We start from the raw sequence: 24,466 nt of genomic DNA, 5'->3' as shown, positions 1-24,466 counted from the left end.
AAGAGGTTTAAAATAATGGAAATGTTGCTTAGTGATCATAATATATTAATTGCAGATTTTAACTTGCCCCTACGTAATAGAGTAACTATACAGAGTAATTCATTAATGGTTAACCATGGTAAGAATAAGATTGGATTATCAAATGCACGGATGACTGACTTTAATGGTGAAATTGAGAAGGATTGTAATTTGAGCTGCTATCATTGGAAACACCATACATTTACTGAAGATGTCTTTCATTGTTATTGAGATTATATATTTCAAAGAATGGAGAGTAAAAGCAACAATAACAATAATGAAAGACTGCACACCGCTAGACACATCTTTCAATATGATAGAATATTAGTTTACAGCAAAATAATTCTTAGAGCAGTGATTCCATTGCTAAAGAAAAGGAATATTGATATGATATTGAGGGTAAGATGAAGCAGATTTTTAAGCAAAAAAACAACCATAAGCATTGGCTTTTAAGTCACTGTAGTATTATGAATCAGAACGCAGAATATATACCGAAGTTGCTTGTTATAAAAATACAGCATATTTTTAGCAGGCCTTAAATGGAGTGAATAATTCTCAAGCAGTCATCCAGCAAAATCCTATTTTAGAGGTAACCTGGATTTCTCATTTTGAGTCAATATACAAAAAGAGTTCTGGGACTAATTATTTGTTGCCATTGTACAGTAGTAACAGACAGGATACTGTTAGTATTATGGAATATGAAGTGATTTTTTGAGCTGTTAATAGAGCAAGTTCATCTAAAGCACTGGGACCGAATGGTTTGAGCAAGATGATTTTCAAGTTAGCTCCTGGCCTATGTACTAATATATGTACTTCCAATTCATATGAAGGGAGATCGTTTAGATCCTGCCACCTATACGCCTTTGATGCGGATGGATGTGGATCAAAAAATATTTACGTCAGTATTGTTACAACATTTAGAGACTTGGCCTACTGAATGTGGTAGATTAAAATAGTTTCAGGTGGGATTCAGAAAGGGACACAGTATCAGTATGAATGGGTTTATGCGTAGAATACTGCAATATCTAGCATGGCCAAAGAGGTATGAATATGTGTTTGTTGCATCAATTGATTTGACTGCTGCTTTTGATTCAGTAAATCGTAATCTATTATGGCTTAAGCTTGAGAGATGGGGAATACGGAATGGCTTTTTAAAATGGTTGGTAAAACTGTATGGAGGAACTAACATTAGAGTCAGATTGAATGGTAAAGGTGAACGATCTAAAGAAATTGCAACAGAAACATGTTTAAGACAAGGTTGCTTACTTAACCTCTATTTAACTGATTTAGAGGAAGAAATCATTTCCACAACTTTTGTTTCACCAAAAATAGGAAACCATAAATATTGCTGTGAAGGCATATGCCGATGATATTGTGCGTTTTGACTGGGTGGAACATGATCTGTTGAATGCATTCTCTTCCTATGCAGGAAAGAAAGGATATCAGTAATAATAAGACTAAGACAAAGATTATTAGTTTTACGTGTAGGAAGAAGATTTCTGGTTACGTGGCTTTTGGAACATGAAAGGATAATGCGCACTGATAGATTGATTTACTTAGGCTTTCCTATCTTTAATAAATCAGCCAAGTGTGAAAATATGGAATATATGAGAATGAAAGTAGAGGGCCTGATCATACAAATGAAGGCCATATATAACAAAAATAGGACATTTTCCATTCTTCCTATTGTGAAATACTATGAGGGAGGGTTATTCCTAAATTTCTATATGACATTGAGATAATGCCCCTATTGATTATGGAAAACCTAGAATTGTTTGAAGCCTTTATATGGAGGAAAGTACTTAATCTACCAAATTGTGTTCAAATTGTATTTATTCAATATGAACTGAGACTGTATTCTGTCCTCTGTAGAGCTAAATGAAGATTTTCGAATTTAATATATACATGTTGCTGTTGTAAGAAAGGCATGGCATCAAACAGTAAGACAGACACAAGTTTTCACAGTTCAAGGGTGTTTATTGAACTTCAACTGGGTTTGAAAAACACCTATCTAATCCCATATCTAAAGATGGTAGCAAGCTACGACAATCAAATAATAATAATACAGTCCTAGTGGTGTCTTGTCAAAATAAAAGGGCCTATACTAATAAACCTATTGCCAATCCTTACTTCTAAATACAAATAGTGTGGGAAACAATGTTATGCAAAAGAAAGGTGTTCAAGAAATGATATGTCAGGATATTCAAGCCGTTGGCTGCCCTTCCCACAATTTCCGCTTGGGACAAGGTGGCACACTCGAGCTAAGCACAGTCTCTGGCTTCTCTAGCATGAGGATGCAGTTCAAATCTCAGTATCAGGGCCTTCTGTAACAAAGTTTCTTTGCCCTTCAAAGTCTCTTACTTCAGAGGGCCTGATACGATAAACAAACATTCAAAAGTTCCTTTCTCCTCAGGATTATCATGTATAACTTCTTGGGTGATTTTCGATTCACCCCGGGTCCCCCTCTGACAGGCTTAGACCCACTTTAACACAAAACCTTCTTAGGTGATTCACTGTTCACCCCGAGTGCCACTCTGCCGGGCTCAGACCCACTTTAACACAAAATCTTCAAAATTGGTCTTCCTTTGCCGGGCTTGGACCAGATTCATATATTTCTCGAAACATTCATTATTTCGTCAAAATCGAAGACTTTCGACTGTGCACAGGATTTTGCTTGACCCATCGAAGGACCACTTCAATTCTCATTTATTCATTCACTTTCAAATGATCTCCTTCCACCGGGCTCAAATCAAATCTAACTACTTTCGTTACTCCTCAGCTGGATACCTTACAGTGACCTTCGATTGAGCACCCACATGGTGCCGGACCACTCTGTGAAAGGTATTATAGCTTGCTTGAAAGTTCAATAACTCATCAGCAGTTTAACTTCACTCGCGTCTCTTATCACACGCGTTTTAACAATGTTTGTTCCAGCACTCACCATACAATGTTGCTGGTTGCAACCTTGGCTTCAACACAGACTGGTCTTGTATCGATCTCCCCAACTCACCGACTGTGTTGCTTTCACTGAAGCGCCTTTGTTCTTGGAGGAAAGGATAGTACTACAGTGACTGGTGATTCTCTCCGCCTTGATTATTGACCCGGGAGGCCCCCCGGTATCTCTGACACACAGTGCAGGATTCTTCAGCCTGGTTTCCTGGTTTCACGCTTTCTCTTGAGCTTTCGGGAAAGTAACAGTTCCTTGTCGAAAAGGTCAAGGGAATTTCCCTCCTTGCAATCCCTTTTGGTTTTGACACCCTTCCTCTCTTGCTCAGCTGCCGTCTCGAAATTGTTGTTTCCTTGTGTGCTTTGCCTCGCTCAGAGTGTGCTCTCGTGTCTGGATTGTATCCGTGTGGGGAATTGTAATGGAAGTCAGGTGCGAGTGATTGTCGATAATTGCCTGACCTCGTCTGACCATTGTATTGGGACATATCAGGTACAAGGCCTCTGGTGCTACTCTGTTTTCCCTTAGAGCGGGCTGTCAGTGAGAAAGTGTGTGTGTTGTAAAGGAGGGGGGGTTCCTAAATATCCTACTTCGTAGGATGGGGTAAAGGTGTTACAAGGAAGGGGATATCGCGTCTCACCATCCGGTGTCCCACTCCCCGAAGACTCCTCACCCAGGTGATCTTCCCTCACTGGTCCACACCCAGGAACTGGATCCAAAAGCGATGGCAGTGTACTGGCCACCTGAATGACAAATCCCCAAGAACTAGTGGGTGAGACACCTTCTGGTTTTTCACACTGCCCTATGAAGAACATGTTATATGAAGACATGGGCTATATTCTAGAGCAGGCTTTTAATAACATTATGGCTTGCTACTTTGCATCCTGTAGTAAAATGTTGGAGGATCTGGAATTTTCATTACATTAATTAAGTGATAAATTGATGTGCATTAAGAACGCATTTTCTATAGATGATTGGAGGAGAATGATTGATACTATGCATAGTTATAAGTCATTAAACCACTAAGCCTATGACCATGAAATGGTTGCTGTGTTGCTGGGATATATGTGACTTTTTCCCAAGAAAAAGGGTAGGGAGCAATTTTTAAGACTTCGTCTTAGTATATTACCAACAAGAGAGGTTTTATTTAGAAGGAATATTTTAAGTGGAGATCTGATTTCTTGTAGATTTTGTAAACATGTGAATACTGTTGAATCTTTGAGACATCTTTTGGTAGATAGTTCAGAAGTAAATTTTAAGATATTGCTGTTTTATAAACAATTTACTTATAATATCGATGTTATTGATGGAGATGCATTATGGACAAATATACTAAATGGCCAATCGAATTCTGTGATTTATGCAGTTTTAAATTTCTTGAAATGTTTGAATCTGGAATATGATGAATTTAAAATGGCTTGAAAATGTTCAATGTTGAATATATTGATTTTTTCTTTTTTTGTGGATGTAAAGTTTTGATAAATTTGTATTGTAAAGATTGTTTTACCATATACAATAAAACAAAGATATTTATATTAACTGCATTATCATACCTACCAATCAGTTGAGTCTTCATGGAGGGTGCAGTATGATCTTTTTGTCAGTAAAGATGAAGAAATGTTGAATCTGTGACCATTTCCTCTGCTTGGCTGTAAATGCTGGCAGTGCAAATATCTTAGGGGTCAGAGACTCTCCCTATGCTCCAGGGTGGTGGCCCCAGAGGAGGTATATGGGGAATCCCATGGGACCACACATTGTGGTATGTTTGCTTAGAAGGGGACTGCCACAAGATAACCACTGGACTCATAATTTGTTTAGGCCATGGCCAACAACCTCTGGACCTTCCTAAAATTCAGACAGGCCCATTTAAGACTCAAGCAAACAAATGGGATAATCGACTGCTGTTAGAGTTCCAGTCCAAGGAGAACCACAGACGGGCGGAAGCCTGCAAACATTGCAAACTCGCAGCAACCCCAGTGAACATCCACAACCAATAAGAGTTAAAGTTCAGGTCCAGCGATATTCCTGAACCTAACTCTGGGTCCACAGCCTCTCATAATGCCCAAACTATATTTCTGAACATCACAAAGGCCAACCCAGGCATTCTCGAATTCCCAGAATAAGCTGTAAAAACCCTCAGAGATATCATATCCAACTCATGTACCAAATCCAAATGAATGGAAATAATACAGGACACCACAGCAAGCCAGAATGAACAAATATAATTCAAGATGGCCGACTCCTGTGTTGGAGCCTATGTCTACCGAGGCCGGCACCAGAGGGAATGAACATGGATCAACCAATCATGAACTGGCCCTTACCTTGGGGCACCCATACAACCCAATGAGCTAGCCCTGCGAAAGGCAGAGCCCCTATAAAAGACCTAAAAGAACAGAACCTTCATTATTAAGTGTGGTTCATTGGAGTAGCAGAAGGATGGTTTTTATAGTGATTTGGTGAGCAGAAGTAAAGACTGGATAAGAAGACTAGAGCACCTGCAAGTGGTTGAGGAGTAAGGGCGAGGAGCGAGATGGGGAGCAGGAGGTAGGTGGAGAGGAGTTGGGGGTCAAAGGAAAGTTGGGGTAGATGGTGAGTTAAGTGTTGGAGGAGATTGGGAAATAGATTGAGGAGGGTGGAGAAGTGTTGGAGGCGGTGGAAGAGTTTGATGTGATGAAAGAAGTGTTGTAGGAGATGTAGAAGTGCTGGAGGAGGTTGGAAAACATCATGAGAAAAAAGGTGCAGGGGAATTGAAGGTGGTTGAAGGAGCTTATTATGAGGTGGGTTAAAAGCTGTTGGGGTGGTGGAGGAGGATTGTCAGAGAAGGTAGGACGTTGGTGGAAGGAGCAGAGATTTCATGAAACCTATGAACAGTGGTCCCAGATTACAGGTGAGGCACTCATCTGAAGGGATGGCTCCCACAGAGGATGGAAGAACAAGACTGTGTTGCAACATCAAAGGGGTAAGCTTGAATGGGGGCCAGGACAAGGCAAAACAGATGAGGATCGCCAAAACTGATCTCCCCATCTGAAGGCTTGGAGAGCTCTAAACCTAATAGAAGGAGCTCCTGAAAAATCTGCTGGAGGAAATTGTACGCTTGGCTGTCCAGGGCACATGGACAACCACCAGAAATAAACTTTGCTAGATGGGCAATCTGGAAGGACTTTGATTATAGAAAGAGATCCCTCAGAAGAGGATCTTGAAATTGGGATCTACTGTGTATGCTGCAATAAACCCATTAAAAAATAACCTTTTGTATCTGTGCCTATTGTGGGTTCCAACTTGCCTTATTTTGACAGATGTCAATGAAGTTTCGCTAGAATGCAGATTGCATTAAAGTCTATGAAGGTAATTGATATGTTTGGAGGTGGAGAAAATATAAATGTTACTGACTCCCTTAAATTGATGGTGATTTGAGAGATATGCATTCTCCTTTTGATAGTCACTTACATTAGATGCTTGTGAAGACTCATGTGTCTCTGTCGCAGGATCTTTAAATCACCTGCTTATCGGAAAATATTGCATTTCATGTTAGTAGTTTTGAAAGAAAAATATACATCTTGCTCAAAGACTCTGCATGTAACTGTAGTCGTTTTACTGATACCAATCATATTTGTAAATTATGTTTTTATGAATTTTCATGTTTTTTTCCAAGGGCTCTATGGTAAAGAAGCAGATGTTTTCAAGAAACACCAAGTAGTTGAAATGGCATTCACACTGTACCCGCCCCTTGGGGCAAGACTAAATAATCAAACGCTTCGAAGGTCAACCTGGATACACCCGATAGTTAATGGAAAAGAAGGATATAAATATCTAGGTAAGAATATGTATTTTTCATATTACAAAGGAACACAATTAATTTGTCTATAGTAGCAACATTGGCATATTCACTATCCCCATTGTCAGTGTTCTCTCACTGTTCGACCTTTGACATGACCTCAAATCGTTGTCTCTCACAGTGTTATTTCCCTAATGGTATGCGTGGACACTGGCCTATTGTAACATATTGAAAAGGCTGAAACTTGTCTTTGATACCTGTGTAGCCATGAGCAAAGCGACCCAATTTGTGATATTAAGGATTGTCTTTGTATCTTATCCTACAACATATCCCACTGCATTATTCTACTTCTCACAAGAAATCGCTCAATAATGTTTTAACATTGTTTCTAAAAATAAGGCCTTTTGTCATTTGTTGCAAGAATAGCTAGTATACAGAGGTGTCTTTGTATCCTAACTTTCTCATCACTATTCCTTTGTCCTGTTTAATTTTGTCTGAAATACGTCTACTAAATAATATAGTATAGTCATCATCCACAGCAAAAGGAGCATTAGGTTAAGAGTGTATGCCCATGGAGGTTGGTAGATGCCTCTAGGGCTAACAGATGTGACCGTAGCCGCACAATTTGCTACACCTGGTGCTGTTATTGAGACACTTGAGTCAGGGGGACACATGGCAAGCGCTCTAGACAGAAAGCACACACAACTCTCTGCAAGCAATGTTCACTTACCGTTTTCCCAATGCTTGACTGTCTAACTCTGAGTAGTAAAATACAAGACAGTTGAGGGAGTAATCGTGGGACAATAGGTGACATAATTCTGAACCGGGACAGCCCACCCAGCCCTTTAGGATGAGGTAGCAATACTTTGAGATGAATGGGGATGCAGAAGATACTCAAACATCAATAATCAAACCCACTCAGGAAGTTGGAAAAGTTGACTGTTTTAATGTCCATTATCTAAAACAGCGAGTACAACGGAAATCAACGCATTTCTCACAGCATGATCTCAATTAAATTCATAGAAGACATCCTCTTTATAACAAAAACTCATCATTGCTGACGTTAAACTTTGTGGTTGCCAACATCATCCTATGTGGCAAACTACAAAAACCTAGTGGCAAATGTGATAGGCTTAGAGGGAACTTCTAAGTATACATTCCATACTAGTCTAGGAAAGTGATAGGATCTCTAATATCAGGTGGGGCAACTAAGCCCTCCCCTAAAACAGGTCACTATGAACATCACTAAATACATAACGTCCCATTGGTTACGCAAACTATAGGGCCCTTAAATATGAGGCCCCCCTATAATTGGCTGGCACTCTTACATCCATCAGTACTTTTCCACCCACGTTAGCAGCACACAGGCTGGACTTCCAGGTGCTGGTGGGTTGCTCATAACCATAGCTTCCCACCAATTAGCATATCATCTATGATCACGTCAGTGGTCTGCACATCAATTAATTCTTTGAACTTGGCCTTGCAAATGTTCCTTGCTCTGGAGAATATGAGGGAGTGGAGGCACGCTCTGTCTCCTTGTGTAGGTGTGGTTCATCATGTTGTCCAGTTAAATCCCTCCATGTGACTGAAGACCACAAATTTGAGCTCTGGTGTTTTTAAAATACTTTTATTTAATGAACCTCTGACGTCTTCCCTGTTTTGGTTCCTGTCTTCTGAACAAGAGTTTCGTTCTTTCACATAATTGTATCTAATGTCAGATCCTCCCAGCCAGACACAACCTTGGCTTCTTGGGGCTGGTCCAGCCTCGCCTTTCTGAGATTCACTTCTGTAATTCAATTGCTTTTCTTAACTGTGACACGCTGGAAAAGGCCTTCTTTTCTTGGTCCAGCTCTACTATAATACGTAGTGGAATCATCCATACCTTACTTACTCATAAAGTTGGTGCTTTCCGCAGTCTATTAACTACTTAGCCAGCCTCAAGAATACTTTGTCTGCTTGTGTTTCTTTGCATCTGTGCACGTGTAAAGTAACTTGATATCTTCATTGTTTCTGTAGCATAAGCCCCTTCATCTTGAGCCCAAGATGTTGCTTAACTTTGATACTTTTTTATGCCTTATAGAATATCTACATTCTCTTATCTCTGCATCTCATCTAGGTGCGTCAGTATTACTTCGTATGACATCACCAATCTGCTTTTTTGCTCATTTCTGAATCTTTTTCTGGGATTTCATTCAAATGGACATCATACTGTCTTGTATGCAGGTAAGGCTTTCTCAATGAGAACCTTGTCTCCAAGATTCTCCTTGGTATCAGTATTTTCACTGGTACTGCATGTGTTTCACACTCTGGCTCCCAACATATAAGCAATATGGGCGAGATGCTTGAGGGGGATACTTGGCTCCTTCTTTACACTCCCCCTCTGGGCGATTCATCGACCACTCTCCCATCATTCTTCACATGTAGACATCCTCTTCTGAAGAAATACTTTTTTGGGACCCATATCTTTATGACTCCTTCCAGGCATCTAACTGATTTCACATGTTCATCCTTGTTCAAGGTCATGAGCATGTACTGTCCACTTGGACTGCAATAGATCAATTTTCCCACATATTTCTTATGGTTCTTTGGGTACAGGAACTTTGTTCCCTCAGGTGCATGGGTGCTGGCTTTCACGAAATCTCTGATTTCTTCATCTTTCAACTCTTTAGTTTTTCATCTGGATTCAACATCAATCATGATTTTCATCCCTATGGCTTTCTTTGCAGTCTCCTTGCATTGTGAGATTATTAGATTATTATCTTGATTATACAAAATCCAAGCATGATCATCACCAACAGGGCTCCAAGGATCTTGAACTGCCATCCACTGTGGAACCCACGAAAAGAACGATCCAAACCTGCTATCATCAGCAATGTCTTCCACTTCATCTATCATCTGGACGTGCAGCTTCGTCAGCATCTCTATGGCCTCTGTCCGGGTACCATTCTCATCGTCATGAGAAGGTATAAACGTGCAACATGATTCTCTAATTTTGGCACAAACACCTCCATCCATAGCTGTGATCATGTCTAGAATGTAACTGTTCTGAAGAGTCATTAATCGTATCGCTCTCAGCTCTTCCCTGATAGCATTGAATCCCTTGATGGTAGCGTTGATTGTCTGCAACAACTCCCTTCTGGTATTTGCTGCAGTTTGGATCTTTGACATAAAGATCATTGTGAATATCGACAGAGTCTAGCTGAACAGTCTGTGCTCACTGAAAAGTCTTTGCTCATATGGAATAGAGTCAAATGCTTCTATTCACTTGGCTGAGAAATAGTACTCTCTCTTTATTTGACTTATCAGCTCTACAGATCTCTTCTTTCTCAGGTGAGCATTTGCTTTTGGAAAGCTTCCAATGTCCAAGTTACTTTTAGGAATCACCAACACTGGAAAATGAACATTTACTATGGAACATCGTCCTCGCCAATCTTTGGGCAGCTTCATGTTTGCTCTGGATCCGCAAGCCCAGTAGTGATCCATAATCACTGCTCTCCCAATGTTCATTCCTGGTGCATCAAAGATTCAACCACAGTTCTGGTTCTCTCCAACTTTTCGTGTGCCATTGTTTCTGAAGCACAGCTTGGCACTTTCCAAAGGCACTATCTGCAAAGTTCCTTCTTTATCCTTGACCCATGTCAGTAGTTTAGCAAGTTTCGACCATACAGGTTTACACAGCCTTTCCACATTGGCAACAATCGGCTGCTAGTCTCCCATTACAACCCAAGCTCTGCATATTACCACACCTTCTTCACAACCATCTGGAGATAATACTGAACCCCCAGATCTGCATTTGGCCTCTTTCCTTCCATCTTCAGATCTCCTCTTTTAGTTTTTCCTGGGCTCTCCAGTCTTCTATTGACTTCCCATCTGATTCCAGCTCCTTTTACTCCAGGATTTTCGTATCAGGATTTTTGGTATCCATCCTTAACCTTGTCTTTGTATCTTGAACATAATCATCTTCTTCTGGATCTGTCCATTCAATTGTCCATTTGAGATAGGCTGTTCAGCCTGTTAAACCGTAATCATATAGTGCCTCCTTATATTTAATATTGGCCTAAGCCCAATCACTTTACACGGAAAACCGCGTTGCAAAGTTCTGATTTTTGGGTTTAACTTCACCGCCATTTTAAGATTCGTCCACCATTTTGATTTTGACTTATGTTCCATATTCTAAAATGGTGGTCTGTGTTTTCGTCTTGCAGTCGAGCCGAGCGACCTTTCAGGTCTGTTAATGTTTAGGCTGTCTGTGAGCCGACTGTGTAATCAAAGCAAAGTAAACTGTATAGTAATAAAAGATACTTGTATCTTTTCAGCCTGTGATTGGTGTATTTCATTTGTGGTACTCAGCCTCAATATTTCTTTGTTCTTTCAAGCCCATGAACTGACCCCTTGTATGGCAGAAACTATGTGTGATATACAATGTGCTGTCTGGACGTCTATTTCAATAGCTATGAAGATTTTAGACTTCCCCATGCTATAAGGCAGGAGTACACATACAAAGCATTCCTCCTTTGAGGTCCTCCTTCCCACTTCTTTCATATGCTGATACCATATGTTATTCGACAAGTTTGCTGTGCTATCCAGGTAATGATTCAGCTTGTGATCATCCTCCTTATCAATTCTCTTAGGAAGCCTTCTTTTCTCATGAGCTCCTGTAATCATCTCTTGAAGTATTATCAGCATAATTCCTTCTGACTGGGGCAATCATAGGAACATTTATCAGTAAACCTGGTGTTTTTACATGTGCTACCTGTGTTGGAGAAAGCTCCAGAAGTCTCATCCTATTGACATAATATGAAGGTATCAGAGAGTCCTGAATAACTTCCATACGTGACCTCCCCCCAAAAGGAAGCCTAGATTTATCTATCATAGGACTAGGTGCCTTTGAATGTACCTCTAGAGTAGGGACAATCACATAAGGTCTCGGCTGTCTGGTAGTCACCACATCTGTACCCTCTTTCTGCATAGGAAGATACACAGGGATCCTTGTTTGGATCCAAATAGTAAGCAGTACATACTGTAAGATAGAGAAGGATCACAACAAACAAGATAAACATAAAGATAACATATAGATAGGCCCATTTGATGCAGCAGTAGCTTCTTACCCGTCGTGGTGGCCTCTCATTGTTAGCAACATTATTGTTGATGTCTATGTTACCCATTCTCAATCTTTTTTAAAGAACGAAAAAACAATCTTTATTCGGGTAACATCATGCAATATTCTGGTAATGTCTGAATCTGCTCCACAAGTTCTTTAAACAGCTGGCTGATCACAGGATGATTAACAAGGTTCCTGATGTACAGAAACAAGTCATCCTTTCACCAGACAAAATCCGGGTGCTTCTCCAGTAAGATATAGAAGACTATAGACAGTAGGCTCTGGATCTCTTCCCTCGAAGGTTTCATTCAGGACATTCTCAGTGTTCTCTCAGAATATAGACTGACTTGTTCGATTTTGTCATGTAGAAATTCATTAAGTGCCACTGTATTCCTCGGATCTCTCAAGAAAGTGTGAATGTCAGTTTGTCTTCGAACAAGATGTGGGCATTCCTCAATTAAATAGTAGAAGACCATTCCAACTAGTCTATGAGCGTTATCTGATAGGGGAATGTGTGCTTTCCAAGCTGTACTCAGGAAGCTGGAGTATGTAGGCACCATCCCTGTCTTATTACGTGCAATAAGAATAAATGAGACACACCCCAGACGTGGAATGAGGCTAAGAGGACAGGTAGCGAGAGTTCAAAAATGAATTGGCATCCAAAGAACTCTGCTGCCTGAGAGTGCTCTGGCAAACGTTTCAATTACACGATATTATACAGAGAAAAATTGTCATAGATGATGTAATAAACATAGGGTACTAAATTGATGCAGGATTGGATAGACATTATAGCACTATATACTTGTGGAGGCGCTGTCTCATCCGGATTGGTTGCTCCTTTGGCGGGAGGGTGAACATCACATGGTCCGGCCGACAGCGTCCAGGAGGGGTGAAGGTCAGGTCGCTTAGAAGTGGGTTGGCCACTAACTAAGCTAACATAATACATCTAAGTGAAGCATGCACTAAATAATAATAGTTGCAATTCTTGTGAACAAATCATTGTAAACCTATAAATTTCATGCATGTATTTACATCATTACTTATTGAGGCTTATATGGAGCGTTAGGTTTAAGGGTCTTGACCATTATGATAACATTGCTTGACACGAGGGTCTGGGCTCATAAAGAATCTAAGGCAGCTTGGCGTTTGTTAGTAGTAAAAGACAATATACTGCAACAGAGGTCTAATGTTAGTTGGGGGTCTGCTAGGTGGGCATAATAGCGAGGTCACGTATCTGGTACATCAAGAGAATACCTTGCAAGGACATAGGGTTACACTGGCAATAATTTTCCAACAACGAGGGTGAGGGGGCATGAACAGATATGTGGAGATGGATGAGCTACATGGCCTAGCTCGAGCCGGTTCACACGCGGGGCAGTGATCTCAGAGGAAGAGTGAGATGTTACATTTGTTCTTTGTTGCAATTACCTCCGGCTTGAGCGTGAGACTGGAGCCACAGAGTTTTCCAGACACAGTGAGAGAAAAGGTGGGGGCCATGTGTGCGGTGCTGCAAATGAGAAAGAAGCCTTTTTGTATTATTGCAGCGAGGCCTAGTTACCAAGATGGAGTGAAGGGGACACAAACTGGATGCCACGTGTCCTGCACAACAGCCCCATCTACGCAAATGCCAGCCGATGCTGGTATTACATAAGGGCGACGGGGGCACCCCTCACCATTGGAGGCACATGGTCCAAGTTTGTACTTAAGGAAAGGAGAGACGGGGGGCCTACTGGCCCCTCACTCCCACACAAGTAATTGCTCTATTATGCCTGCAAGCAATCTCCTCACGACTGCGCCATTCTTAGGATCTTGCAGGAACAGATGAACACTAGTTGTTCTCCCCACAAGTGCATGGTATGCATGAAGAATAAAGAGAAAAATTGTAATAAAGATCCGACAAATGTGGCCAATAGACATTACCATGGGTGCCTCCGAAAAGAAACTCAGTGAAAAAGGAATCGGGGAACGGTTCCCTCTTCCAGTCATCGAAAAGGAACTCCAGATCTTGCATCTTTCCTTCTCGATCAACATTTAAATGTGTCTTAGTCCAATGTTAACAAGCTCTGTGGCTCAAGAACAAATAACCTTCTTTCACTCCTTTTTTAGCAATTTTGAAAGAGTGTCTTGAAAGAACCACCGTCAATATACTCTTTATCTGTCTATTGAACAGTTTCATCATGGATCTAGTCTGCATGTGCTGAGGTCCTTCCCCGATGCTTGCTTCCAACTGGGGTGGAGTTGAAGGGGGTTCTCCAGCATAGATCTTTACGTCTCCAAGAAATATCCATGTGCGTCTTCCTAGCACTTTCACTGCTGACAGCATTACGTCCTCCACGATAAATGGTCCGTTAAAGCGTGGCTCATGCCACTTCCCTGTAAAGTTCCTAATTAGGATCTCAGCACCGGGGAAAAGTTTGGGAAGATGTAATTCTTCAGACACGGTTGTTGTATTGCTTCCATGTGTGGTCTGAGCCGCGCACCCCTTCCGCTTGAGCTGATCTGAAATGACAGAGATACTTGTAGTCATACATGTTAAATAAGCATTTAACTCCTTTCCTAACAATTCTGCTGTCGTCTGGGCATCACTTCTAGTTCTAGATGGAGGAGTGGGAGGTGTCCTCATTCGTCTCCCTATCACTATTTCATGGGGCATAAAATGGTGGTCGGAAACCTGGTTGATTTCTCAACGCATACAGTTCCAGTGGTAGGCAATGCAACCATACTTTTTTCAATGTAAGCTTCAATTTGGCTATCCTTTCTTTAAGCAAGCCATTGAGTCTCTCACAGATCCCGATCTCTTGCTGGTGATAAGCCGAAGAAAACGTGTTCTTTATACTGAGCAACAAGCTCATTTGTTCAAAGACTTCATTAACAAAATGAGGGCCATTATCAGATTTTAATACTTCACATATTCCCCATCTAGAAAATACTTCTTGTGCTAAAGGTTTCGCTGTACAGGTGGAATCTGGGTGTGTACACGGACCAGCTTCAATCCACCTTGAAAAAGGACATACTACTACTATCATATATCTGTATCTATTAAAGACCTGCAGCATATCGACATAGGCAATTTGTAAATGCTGAAACAGACCATTAGGTGTCGGGATAACTCCTCTAACTGTACGCAGTGTGTGCCCAGCAGTAAACATTTGACATATGATGCAGTTCACTACATAAAATGCAACATGCTCTAGCAAGTTCGGATCAAACCAGTCCTCCACAATAGCTGCTTCGAGGCTTTCTCTAGTGACATTCGCAGGGTAGTGCAGCTGTTCCGGTGCCACCCTTAATAAGGCTACAGGCATCACTGGTTTTACCCGTGCTTTCCTGTTGCCACAATGCTTCGGAAGGGAATAAAGAACACCCCCTCCATGTCCACAGGTCTTTCTCACCCTGCAGCACTTCCCCTTGAATTTACATTAGCTGAGTCTTAGACAAGTCGTTAAAACTTTCATGCACACTCATCATCTCCACAATACTTTCATTCACATCCGACATATCAAAATTCATAATCACTTCAGAGCATGCAACTCGTTTTGCTTCCTCGTCTGTGGCTTGATTTCCGTGTGAGATAAAGTCTGTTCTCTTAGTGTGGGCTGCACATTTAACTACTGCAATGGCTACTGGGAGCTGTAGTGCTCCAATAAGTCTGTCCAATAAGGTGGCATGTTGCACTGGAGTGCCAATCCGCTCAGAGGTAGCCCCTCCTTTTCCAACGTGCTAGCCCTGCATGTACCGTCGATGTCACATAGGCGGAGTCACTATACACAGTCACTTCCTGGTCTGCATTTTTCTCTAGTGCGACAAGCAGCACCACTAATTTTGCAGCCTGTGCCGAAAAGTGAGTCGTACTCGTGCACTTATCAATAATTCAAATTCTCCATTGGCTCAGTGCTTTATCACAGCGTCAACTGTATATCTTTGTCCATCATTCTGATCGATCTAGAAGAACTGTCGATAAAGAGAATCTCCCCAGCTGCCAAAGCATTTTCTTTCACCCTCGGGATCTCATCATAGAATTCCTCATAGTTCGAGCAATCATGTGCATGCTCATCTTCTGCCAGTGGTTCTGCTATAAACATGGCAAGGTTCACTATTCTGCATCAAACTATTTTAATCGCTGGATTCGATGTAGGCTGAAGCCCTTTGAGAAGTCAACCTTGTTCCATCATGGCAGATATCGTCTTAAAAATACCTTTGTCTTCCTCTCGAGACATGGGATACTGTTGTGCTCAAGGTAAAATTGCTCCTGGTTTTAATTTAATCTTAACTTCTCCAGACCCCTTCAATAGGCCTACGTCATAGGGGCCTGTTGTCAATAAAGAAACTGCCATTTTCTCCATGTCTTCATCAAAAAATGTGTGATGTTTCTGTGCTGTCATAATTTCCTGAGGAACCTCACATTTAATTGCTCTTACCCAATAAGTAATACTCATTTCAAATACTACTTCGTTATCCGACAGATGGTCTCTAAACATATCCTCGTCAGTGACATCAGTCAATCTGTAACCTTCCCCAATGGCAATCACTGTACACCATCGTCTGCCTTCATAATCAACTCCATCAAGCATAGCTTATTCTCCTCACACTATAGCTGCTTGTAATTCTAAGGGAAAAACTTGTCCCTCCTCTTTATCCATTGGTATCCTTGGCTTAAATAAAAAGTCATCAGGTATTTACACAGTCTTACCTACTAAACCTAGTAGCCATGTTAACAAAATGCATGTATGCCTATGGTGACATCAACCCTCCGTTCCTCTTGAGGGTTGGGAGTCACTGATAGCACTGAACACATCAAGTCTCCCAGCGAGCTGTCCTTTTGTGGGTACATGCTTATCCTTGTCAAAGGATTCCCTCCCTGGACAGTGACACCCCCTATCCTAGGTGTGATTAACTGTCCCGTGTTTGGGCCCTGCTGCATCTGCATGGGTGAATGCTGTGACTGCCCTTGTGGTAGACCCATTGTTATTAGCTGTGTTTGCTAGTCTTGCTGCACTCTTGACGCTTGTGTTTGTTTTTTTTACATTTTTTTTTATTGTATATGGTTACAAAATTATAAACTTTCACAAATCTCAGATCAAAGTTTGTGTTTGTTGCACTGTCTGATTTTGGGTGAATCCCTCTCCACTTTGTTGAGTGTATGCAGGTAGGTATGTGGTCCCCACTCTTGGGAACTGCCCGTTTTGCGCACACCCTTGATTTCCACACATGCGTGCTCTATGTCCTGTCATTCCATCTTTTTACTATCATTCTGTGTGTTCTGAAATCCACCCTGATTATTCTGGAAATTTCCCTGATTATTCTGGAAGCTTCTACCTCGGAAATGTCCCCTTCCTCCTGGTAAGAATCCATTATTACCTTGGTTATACTGCCTTTGGTTATTCACCTGGTTGCTGTGAGCCTGACCCTTCTCCGCTAGTCAACATCGCCCCTTCTATGGAGTACTTTGACAATTTTTTCTGCACTAATTTCGCTTCCTCACCTTTCCTAGCATCACCTTTCTTTCAATTCTTCTCCTGCAGTAATGTACAATAATGCTCAATGATTAGATATATTTCTGACCATGGTTTCGCTTCCATACCCACTAACATCTTGCGCAGCTTCTGCACTGGGTCTTGCAGCCCTTGGCATAGTATATGGTAAAATACAGGCAAAGATGTCGCCACGGCTCACGAGTTTCCAAAAACCACTGCTCTTGGAAAATTTGAATGTACACAAGAGGATCCTCCCCCCTCCTGCATCTTTCATGCCATTATAGCTCCCATGTCTGACATGTCTAGATACTGTACTCGCAGCGCTTTCCAGACCGCTGCTTTGCAGTTATTAAACAGTGATGCATTATGAGCGGTAATCTGTGCAGTGACGCTTGAGTATGCTGCTCTCGACAAAATGTCGTCTGCTCTCTCCCCAAGAATAGCAGCTAGAAGACCTTTAATGACTCCTATAGCTAACGTGTTTCTTCCTGTCATTTTCTCTAACTGATGTATCCATTTCCTAGCACCGGAAGTTCAACTCAGAAGTTTACACCTTAAATGATCCTTATCCACCTGTGGCCAAGGTATATATTGCAGTCTGTCTCCTCCTTTTTCTAACAAGAGAAACTGTAAGATCCCAAACTCACATTCGTCCCCCATCGTCTGTCTGTCCAGAGCAGGGACAATGGTTCTGCACTGCCTTGTTCCTGGTAGTGACCTTAACCTGTGTGGCGAATCCCCCCTCTCACTATGGGATCACCCTCTGGGTAGATCTCATCACGCCAGAGACTCTGACGCCCGCGATTTGGGTAGATCTAGATCTGACCATCTCACTTCTTTGTCCATCGGAGAACATCCTTCAGGACAACATGCGTTATCTCCCTCTTCCCCACAGAAGGTTTCTTTGTCCTCGTCTGACATTTCCTGCCCCCAACTTGTGGTGTGGCTTCCCTCCTCTTTGTCTCTATTCAGAGTTAGTCTGTCTAAAGGGGGGTACTTGGCTCCTTCTCTACCCTATAGCAACTCCTGATATTATGAAGCTGTCCTAGCAAATGATGATGATTTGCAGTACCATGTGCAGTTATCATGGTTATAAAATGAAGGACCCTTGGCAATCTGAAGCTGCATCTGGCATATTATGCAAGCACCTTGGCATCAGAGGCTGTATTTTTCATATCATGCGTATATCTGTTATGTGAGGTTATGAAATGGCAGTAAATGGCAATGTGAGGATCATATAGCATGTGACGTCAGTGCCCTTGGACTATGATGGCTCTGCACATTGTCATGAAGGCAGCATCCCAGCTAATAAATTGTTGGTAACTAATATAGGCTTTGTGTCTGCATAAGTGACCTTCAATTTCATTGGGCCTCATTACAACCCAGGCGTTAAGGGTTTAACGGCGCTGTCGGCGCCGTTAACCCTTAACGCCTGATTACCATTTTAACGCCTGCTTTTAGCAGCCGTTAAAATGCAAGGCGCTAACCCGCCTTGGTGCTAATTACGGCACCGTAATTTACGGTGCCGTAATTAGTGCCTTCCCCACTCCCATTATGCCCTATGGGGCAAAAATGGGAATGGGGAAGGGTAAATGGGGAATGGGGATTTACCGCCCCACTCACCTTGGAATGGGGCGGTAAATCCGCCATCCACCATGGTGTAAACGGAGTTTACACCATGGTGGTAAAGTAGGGAATTTACCGCCTGGGTTGTAATGAGGCCCATTAATATTCCCCTTCTCTTGTTGCCATGACTGTGAGAGCTGAGAATAATAAGCATGCTGATTCTCTCTACGTATCTGTACTTATTCATGGTCTTGTTTCTGTGTATCGCATCTGCCTTTTAAAGGACTTGGCAAGCATAATGGTACAACTTATATGAGGCCCTAAAAAAGAATCGATAAATGTTTAGATAACCAGCGATAAAAGATGTCTGCCTTCTGTATGTCGGATTTTCAAATATACTTTTAGGCTGCTATGGGTTAATGAACTTCCTTGGGGATGAATTCAGTTTTAACGCCACCGTCGTCTGCTTAGATGTATTTCTTGTTGGGGAAACAAAGACATAAACTCCTACTAAAATGTGAAGACACTTGGCTTTTTTAGAGAGTCTGCATTACCTATCTGGCAGCTATTTATCTGTGAAGTGACATTGCTGAATATCTTGGCATCCACTCACTCTCAAAGTATACCACTCTGTGGGATAATCAGCAAATATCCCAAACTATCACTAATCATTTGACACACATATGACTTGATATGGGAGAGAAGTGATTGGGTGACTTTATGACAATGCACAGTTCCTCTCATTCATATACCTTTGCCATTAGTATCGGGTGACTTCTTTACTCATTAAAATATTCGCTCAACTCTTAATGAAAGAAGATTTCCAGAGAAGTGGGACAGAACATATAGATTTATATATAGGAATTTTCCTTATTAAAAATCAACAACTCATTCCTAAAAGCACCCAGGAAGCACCCAAAAGACTTTCATGCAGAAATGTCGAGATGATGAGCAAATAACAATTGCTGATATCTTTTGTTCAATATTTAGGATATATAGCAGGGTTTCCTCTTGAAACTGGCAAGTAAATGCCTGTTGGCTTCATGGTCGACTTGAGAATTTTGCCAAAGTTCTCCCTGGATCCTTCTTGAAGCGCTTTTAGCAAGAACAGCTTTTTTAAATGTTTTTATTTTTATTTAAAATGTCATTGGTTTATATAATTAAATCTTACATTTATATTTCACCTGAAGAATACAAATAAGATGAGAAAAGGAACAAAACAAATTAGTAGCATTCACATCCATCAAACAGGGGGGCAAAATCAAACAAAGTTTGGGATACAATATTAATCCAAAAGCGAATTACAGCTGTGATCATTCTTCTATTGTTTCCAGTTAGTATGAGCGACCATCGCTCATCTGGGTCCAAGAATCTTGTGGAAGTTAAATATAGTTGTGCAATTGTGGTGCGTCTTTTTGTGAGAGCAGTACATTCCATCAGGAGATGGTATATTGTTTCAATGGAAGCCTCTTCCATGCAAAATCTGTAAGACTGGTTGCGAGTCTAGGATCGATTTCGAATCCCATTGATTTCTTGTGTGGGTAAAATGTTCAATCTTAATCGGAGTAATAAATCCCTGATTAGACGATCTGGGAATAATTTGAGGTACGGTGGCAGTTCGTTTATAGCTCTGATGTCATTTGTGCAGTTCAACGTGAGTTTGTATTGGTTTTTGATGCTTGATTTCTTATGCAATCAAGTCTTGCTACGTCCATCGAGATGTCGTTGTCGATCCGTTGTGCTTGAACAAAGTCTTTCCATTTAATCAAGGCTACGGCATTGATGTTTGTTGGATTAGAGCGGACTATGTCCCACGCAGGGCTACAGTTGTTGTTCAGAAGTTTTCTGAACAGGTCAAGTTGCTTCCATTTTATTAATGAATTCAAAGATTGCAGACCCAATTCGAATCTAATGCGTGTGGCAGGAACAGCATTTGGTAGTGAAAGGACTTTTGACCAGAAGATACGTTCAAGTTTGTTCCATATGTCATTCCGGAGTCATCCCGGAGGTTGATCATAGTCTCTCCACTGTATGTGAGGATTGGAGCTGCTTTCTGCTTGTAGAAAAGAATAATGGGTTTTATTGAGTACTTTCCAAATTTTGTATGTATAATTAAGCCTTGATGTGCTAATGTTCTTGCTTTGGTTATTAGATGAATTGCCCACGGTTCTGAACAGCTTTGTTGGTGTGGCACAGTGCATGCTTGATGCCCCAGTCATGTGTATGCTGTCCCAGTGAAGTTGCTCTAAGTGCCAGGTGCAACTCTTTTTATAGTATTTATTGTTAATGTAAACCTATAGAGTATTTAGGTATGACATTCCCCACCATGGATGGGCCTCTCTCCCACTGTCTAGGAGTCTCAAATCTAGGTGTGTTGGATCTGCCATTTTGTGAAACAAGGGCCTCTCTCCCACTATCTAGGAGTCTCAAATGCGAATATGTTTGGACCTGCCATTTTGTGAAACATGGGCCATTCTCCCACTATCTGGGAGTCTCAAATCTTTGTGTGTTAGATCTGCCATGTCCTAGGTGTCTCAAATGCAAATGTGTTTAGATCTGCCATTTTGTGAAACATAGGCCTCTCTTCCACTATCTAGGAGTTTCAAATCTAGGCATGTTAGATCTGCCATTTTGTGAAACATAGGCCTCTCTCACACTATCTAGGAGTCTTAAATATGAATGTGTTTAGACCTGTCATCTTGTGAAACATAGGCCGCTCTCCGACTATCTAGGAGTCTCAGATCTAGGTGCGTTAGATCTCCCATGTTCTAGGAGTCTCAAATGTGAATGTGCTTAGATTTGCCATTTTGTGAAACATAGGCCTCACTCCCACTATATAGAAGTCTCAAATGCGAATGTGTTTAGCTCTGCCATTTTGTGAAACATAGGCCTCTCTCCCAATATCTAGGAGCCCCAAATGTGAATGTGTTTATAACTGCCATTCTATGAAACATAGGTCTCTCCCACCCTTTATTTTATGAATCGCTAATTTAATTGTACTGTCCCCACGTCTAATTTAATTGTAATGTCCCCACGTCAGCCCTCTCTAACTGCCTAGAAATCACACATCTAGGTAAGGCCTGCTTACTGCCTACCATCCTGTGTGGCTTAGACCTTTAGACCCACTACCTGAGATCCCATAACTCCTAAGGCATTATCCATCTATAAATTGCTCTGTAAAACCATGGCCTTCTTGTGAAACCCACCCGACTGCACTGACTAAATGCAGTATACCGGGTAAGTATGCAGATCTAGCTCAGACTATCACTCCAGTGAGACCACGAATAAAGAGACCAGGCCGCCCACACCGGACAAAGGACACTGCACCAGAACTACGTCAAAGCATGCGGTACGTATACCCTACACCACATCTGTGGAAACAGGTCACAGGCACGGCCAAACATCCATGCACAGTAGAATGCAGCCATGGCTTTGCCAATTCTGTCTAGCAGCACACTTAACCGTACTCACTGAAACACCTGTCATACCTCAACACCTCTGCCACTAGCATACAGCGACTACCGACGAAAAGAAATTCACTATAGTTGGGCACACATCAAATCTTTCAACAATAGCACTCTATCCCAACCCACCAACAGAGCCCACCCACATGCCTGACCTTGGGCTGCTTAGTGGAGCCTAGCCAGCCACCCAAGTCTTATGCCAGTGAAAATGCACACAAACATCTCTTAAACTAAACTCTTAAAACCTCCACCACATTGACTGCGGTCACCAAGAGTGTTCCAACCACAAAGCGCATTGAGGCCATACAAATGGGGAAAGAGTGCTATATAAATACCCAAATACAATACAATCCAATACTAGAGTTTTGGGTGCCATCAGAATATCAGTGTAGAGCCTAAATTTGAGCTTTTTCCGCCAACGTATGTCACAGCTCAGAAGTCACGCTGACTAAATACATTTGTTTCTTTTAAAGGGCATCTGCATCGTAATGTTTCTTTCCTAAGTCTACAGACAAAGAAAGGTGTTTTGGTGTCCAGCTCCACTTCCCACACGGCACCTCTTCCATTCAATACACCCAAAGAGGCACGGACACGGAGCTCAGAGCAACACTTCTTTATTGCACTACAGCGTGGCTCTAACTGCCGTTTCTTCCCTTTTGCCCCTCCCTTTCTGCCCACCCCGTAAATGGCGCAGTTGGAAAATAGCTAATGGCAAAGGAGAATCCAAGAAAGGCTGGCTGGCCCAGCACCAAGAGTCGACGCCACTGTGAGCCTGGTTGTCTGTCAAGTATCTACGTGAACGTGAGAAAGAAACAAACTTATGTTTGAAGTGGAAAGAAAAAACACTGAAGGCATCAAGCGTCATTTAATAGTATTATATGCAGCAAAGAGCTCGAAAACGTGCACTCAAGTCACATGGTCAGATGAAAATAGACTATTGGGTCGAGCTACACCGAAGCCAGAAGATAAAACCATGCCACACTCCCTTTTATTCTCAGGCACAGAGAGTTTCTGCAAGGCCAAGTTCAAAGCCTTAATTGAATGATAGACCGCAGGAGTGATGATAGATGTCAGGCTAATTGGGTGGGAAGCTATGGTCAAGACCAGCCCACAGCCACCTGGGGTACCAGCCTGCATGCTGCTGGAATATTCCAGAAGTGTACAAGTGTGCCAACCAATTATAGAGTGCCATGTAACAAAGAGCCCTATAGTTTTTGTAACCAACGAAGCTTTGTGTATTTTGTGACGATGAAGATGACTTGCACTAGAGGAGGGCTTGGTTGTCCACTTGATGTTAGAGACCTAATCACAACACCCGTCAGTATGGAATGTATACCTAGATGTTCCCTGTAAGCCTATCACATCCCTCAGTAGCTTTTTGTAGTTTGCCATGTAGTGTGACTTCACTGATGCCGAATTTTGACTATGAGAGTTGTGTTTTTTATTAAATTCACTGAGATTGTGCTTTGCGACGTCCATTGATATCTGTTGTAACTCCCTGTTTTGTATAATTGCAAATAAAACAGTACTAAGTTTTGCCAACTTCGTGAGTCAGTTTGAATATTGATGTATGAGTAATTTCTGCATCCCCATCCATCTCTAGGTATAGCTGCCTCATCTTAAAGGACCCAGGTCCATGGGTTCAAAAGGCATCTGCATTATACGATTGCAGCACACAGCTCCCTATGGGCAGTGTTGCTGGGGACCCTTAGGGTACTCCTTTGAGATTATTTTCTTTATCTTAGAGTAAACACAGTTCTTAAGGATAGAGAGATACATACAGGCCGATTCATGGAATAATTAGCGCGGCGCAAGTGGGCAAAAACGTGCGAATCGCAGTGGAATAGCGAAAATCGCAGTGCAAGTGCGAAAATCGCACGAAAAGCAGCGCACGTCGATTCATGGAAGGCCGTGCGCGAGAAAACCAGCGGATGTGCGATAAAAAAGTGCGCGGCGCACGTTGGCGCACGTTGGCGCACAGGCCATCTAACAGCGTGCGCCAGGTCACAGCGAAAATCGCACAGGCCACAGCGAAATTCGCACATAGCGCGGCGCACGCAATAAAAGTAGGCGGAACACGGGCGTAACACTCGGAATGGGGAACAACTTGCCAAAACGTGGGCG

At 41.9% G+C, this 24,466-nt stretch overlaps 1 protein-coding gene across 2 annotated transcripts in view; it reads left to right on the top strand.

Annotated features, from left to right (window-relative positions):
• The window catches only part of IQCM (IQ motif containing M), a 1,823,621-nt gene that overhangs the window by 1,618,400 nt on the left and 180,755 nt on the right, over positions 1-24,466 (top strand). For both annotated transcript variants that reach the window (XM_069631255.1, XM_069631254.1), the window contains exon 14: positions 6,615-6,776. In XM_069631255.1, the coding sequence (XP_069487356.1) occupies positions 6,615-6,776 (162 nt within the window). The remainder of the gene's footprint in view (positions 1-6,614; positions 6,777-24,466) is intronic.

This window comes from Ambystoma mexicanum, chromosome 6q, assembly GCF_040938575.1.
Source record: "Ambystoma mexicanum isolate Mex_15411 chromosome 6q, UKY_AmexF1_1, whole genome shotgun sequence".
NCBI lineage: Eukaryota > Metazoa > Chordata > Amphibia > Caudata > Ambystomatidae > Ambystoma > Ambystoma mexicanum.
The sequence above is the reverse complement of the archived record's forward strand: the minus strand, read 5'-3'. Positions and strand labels throughout refer to the sequence as shown.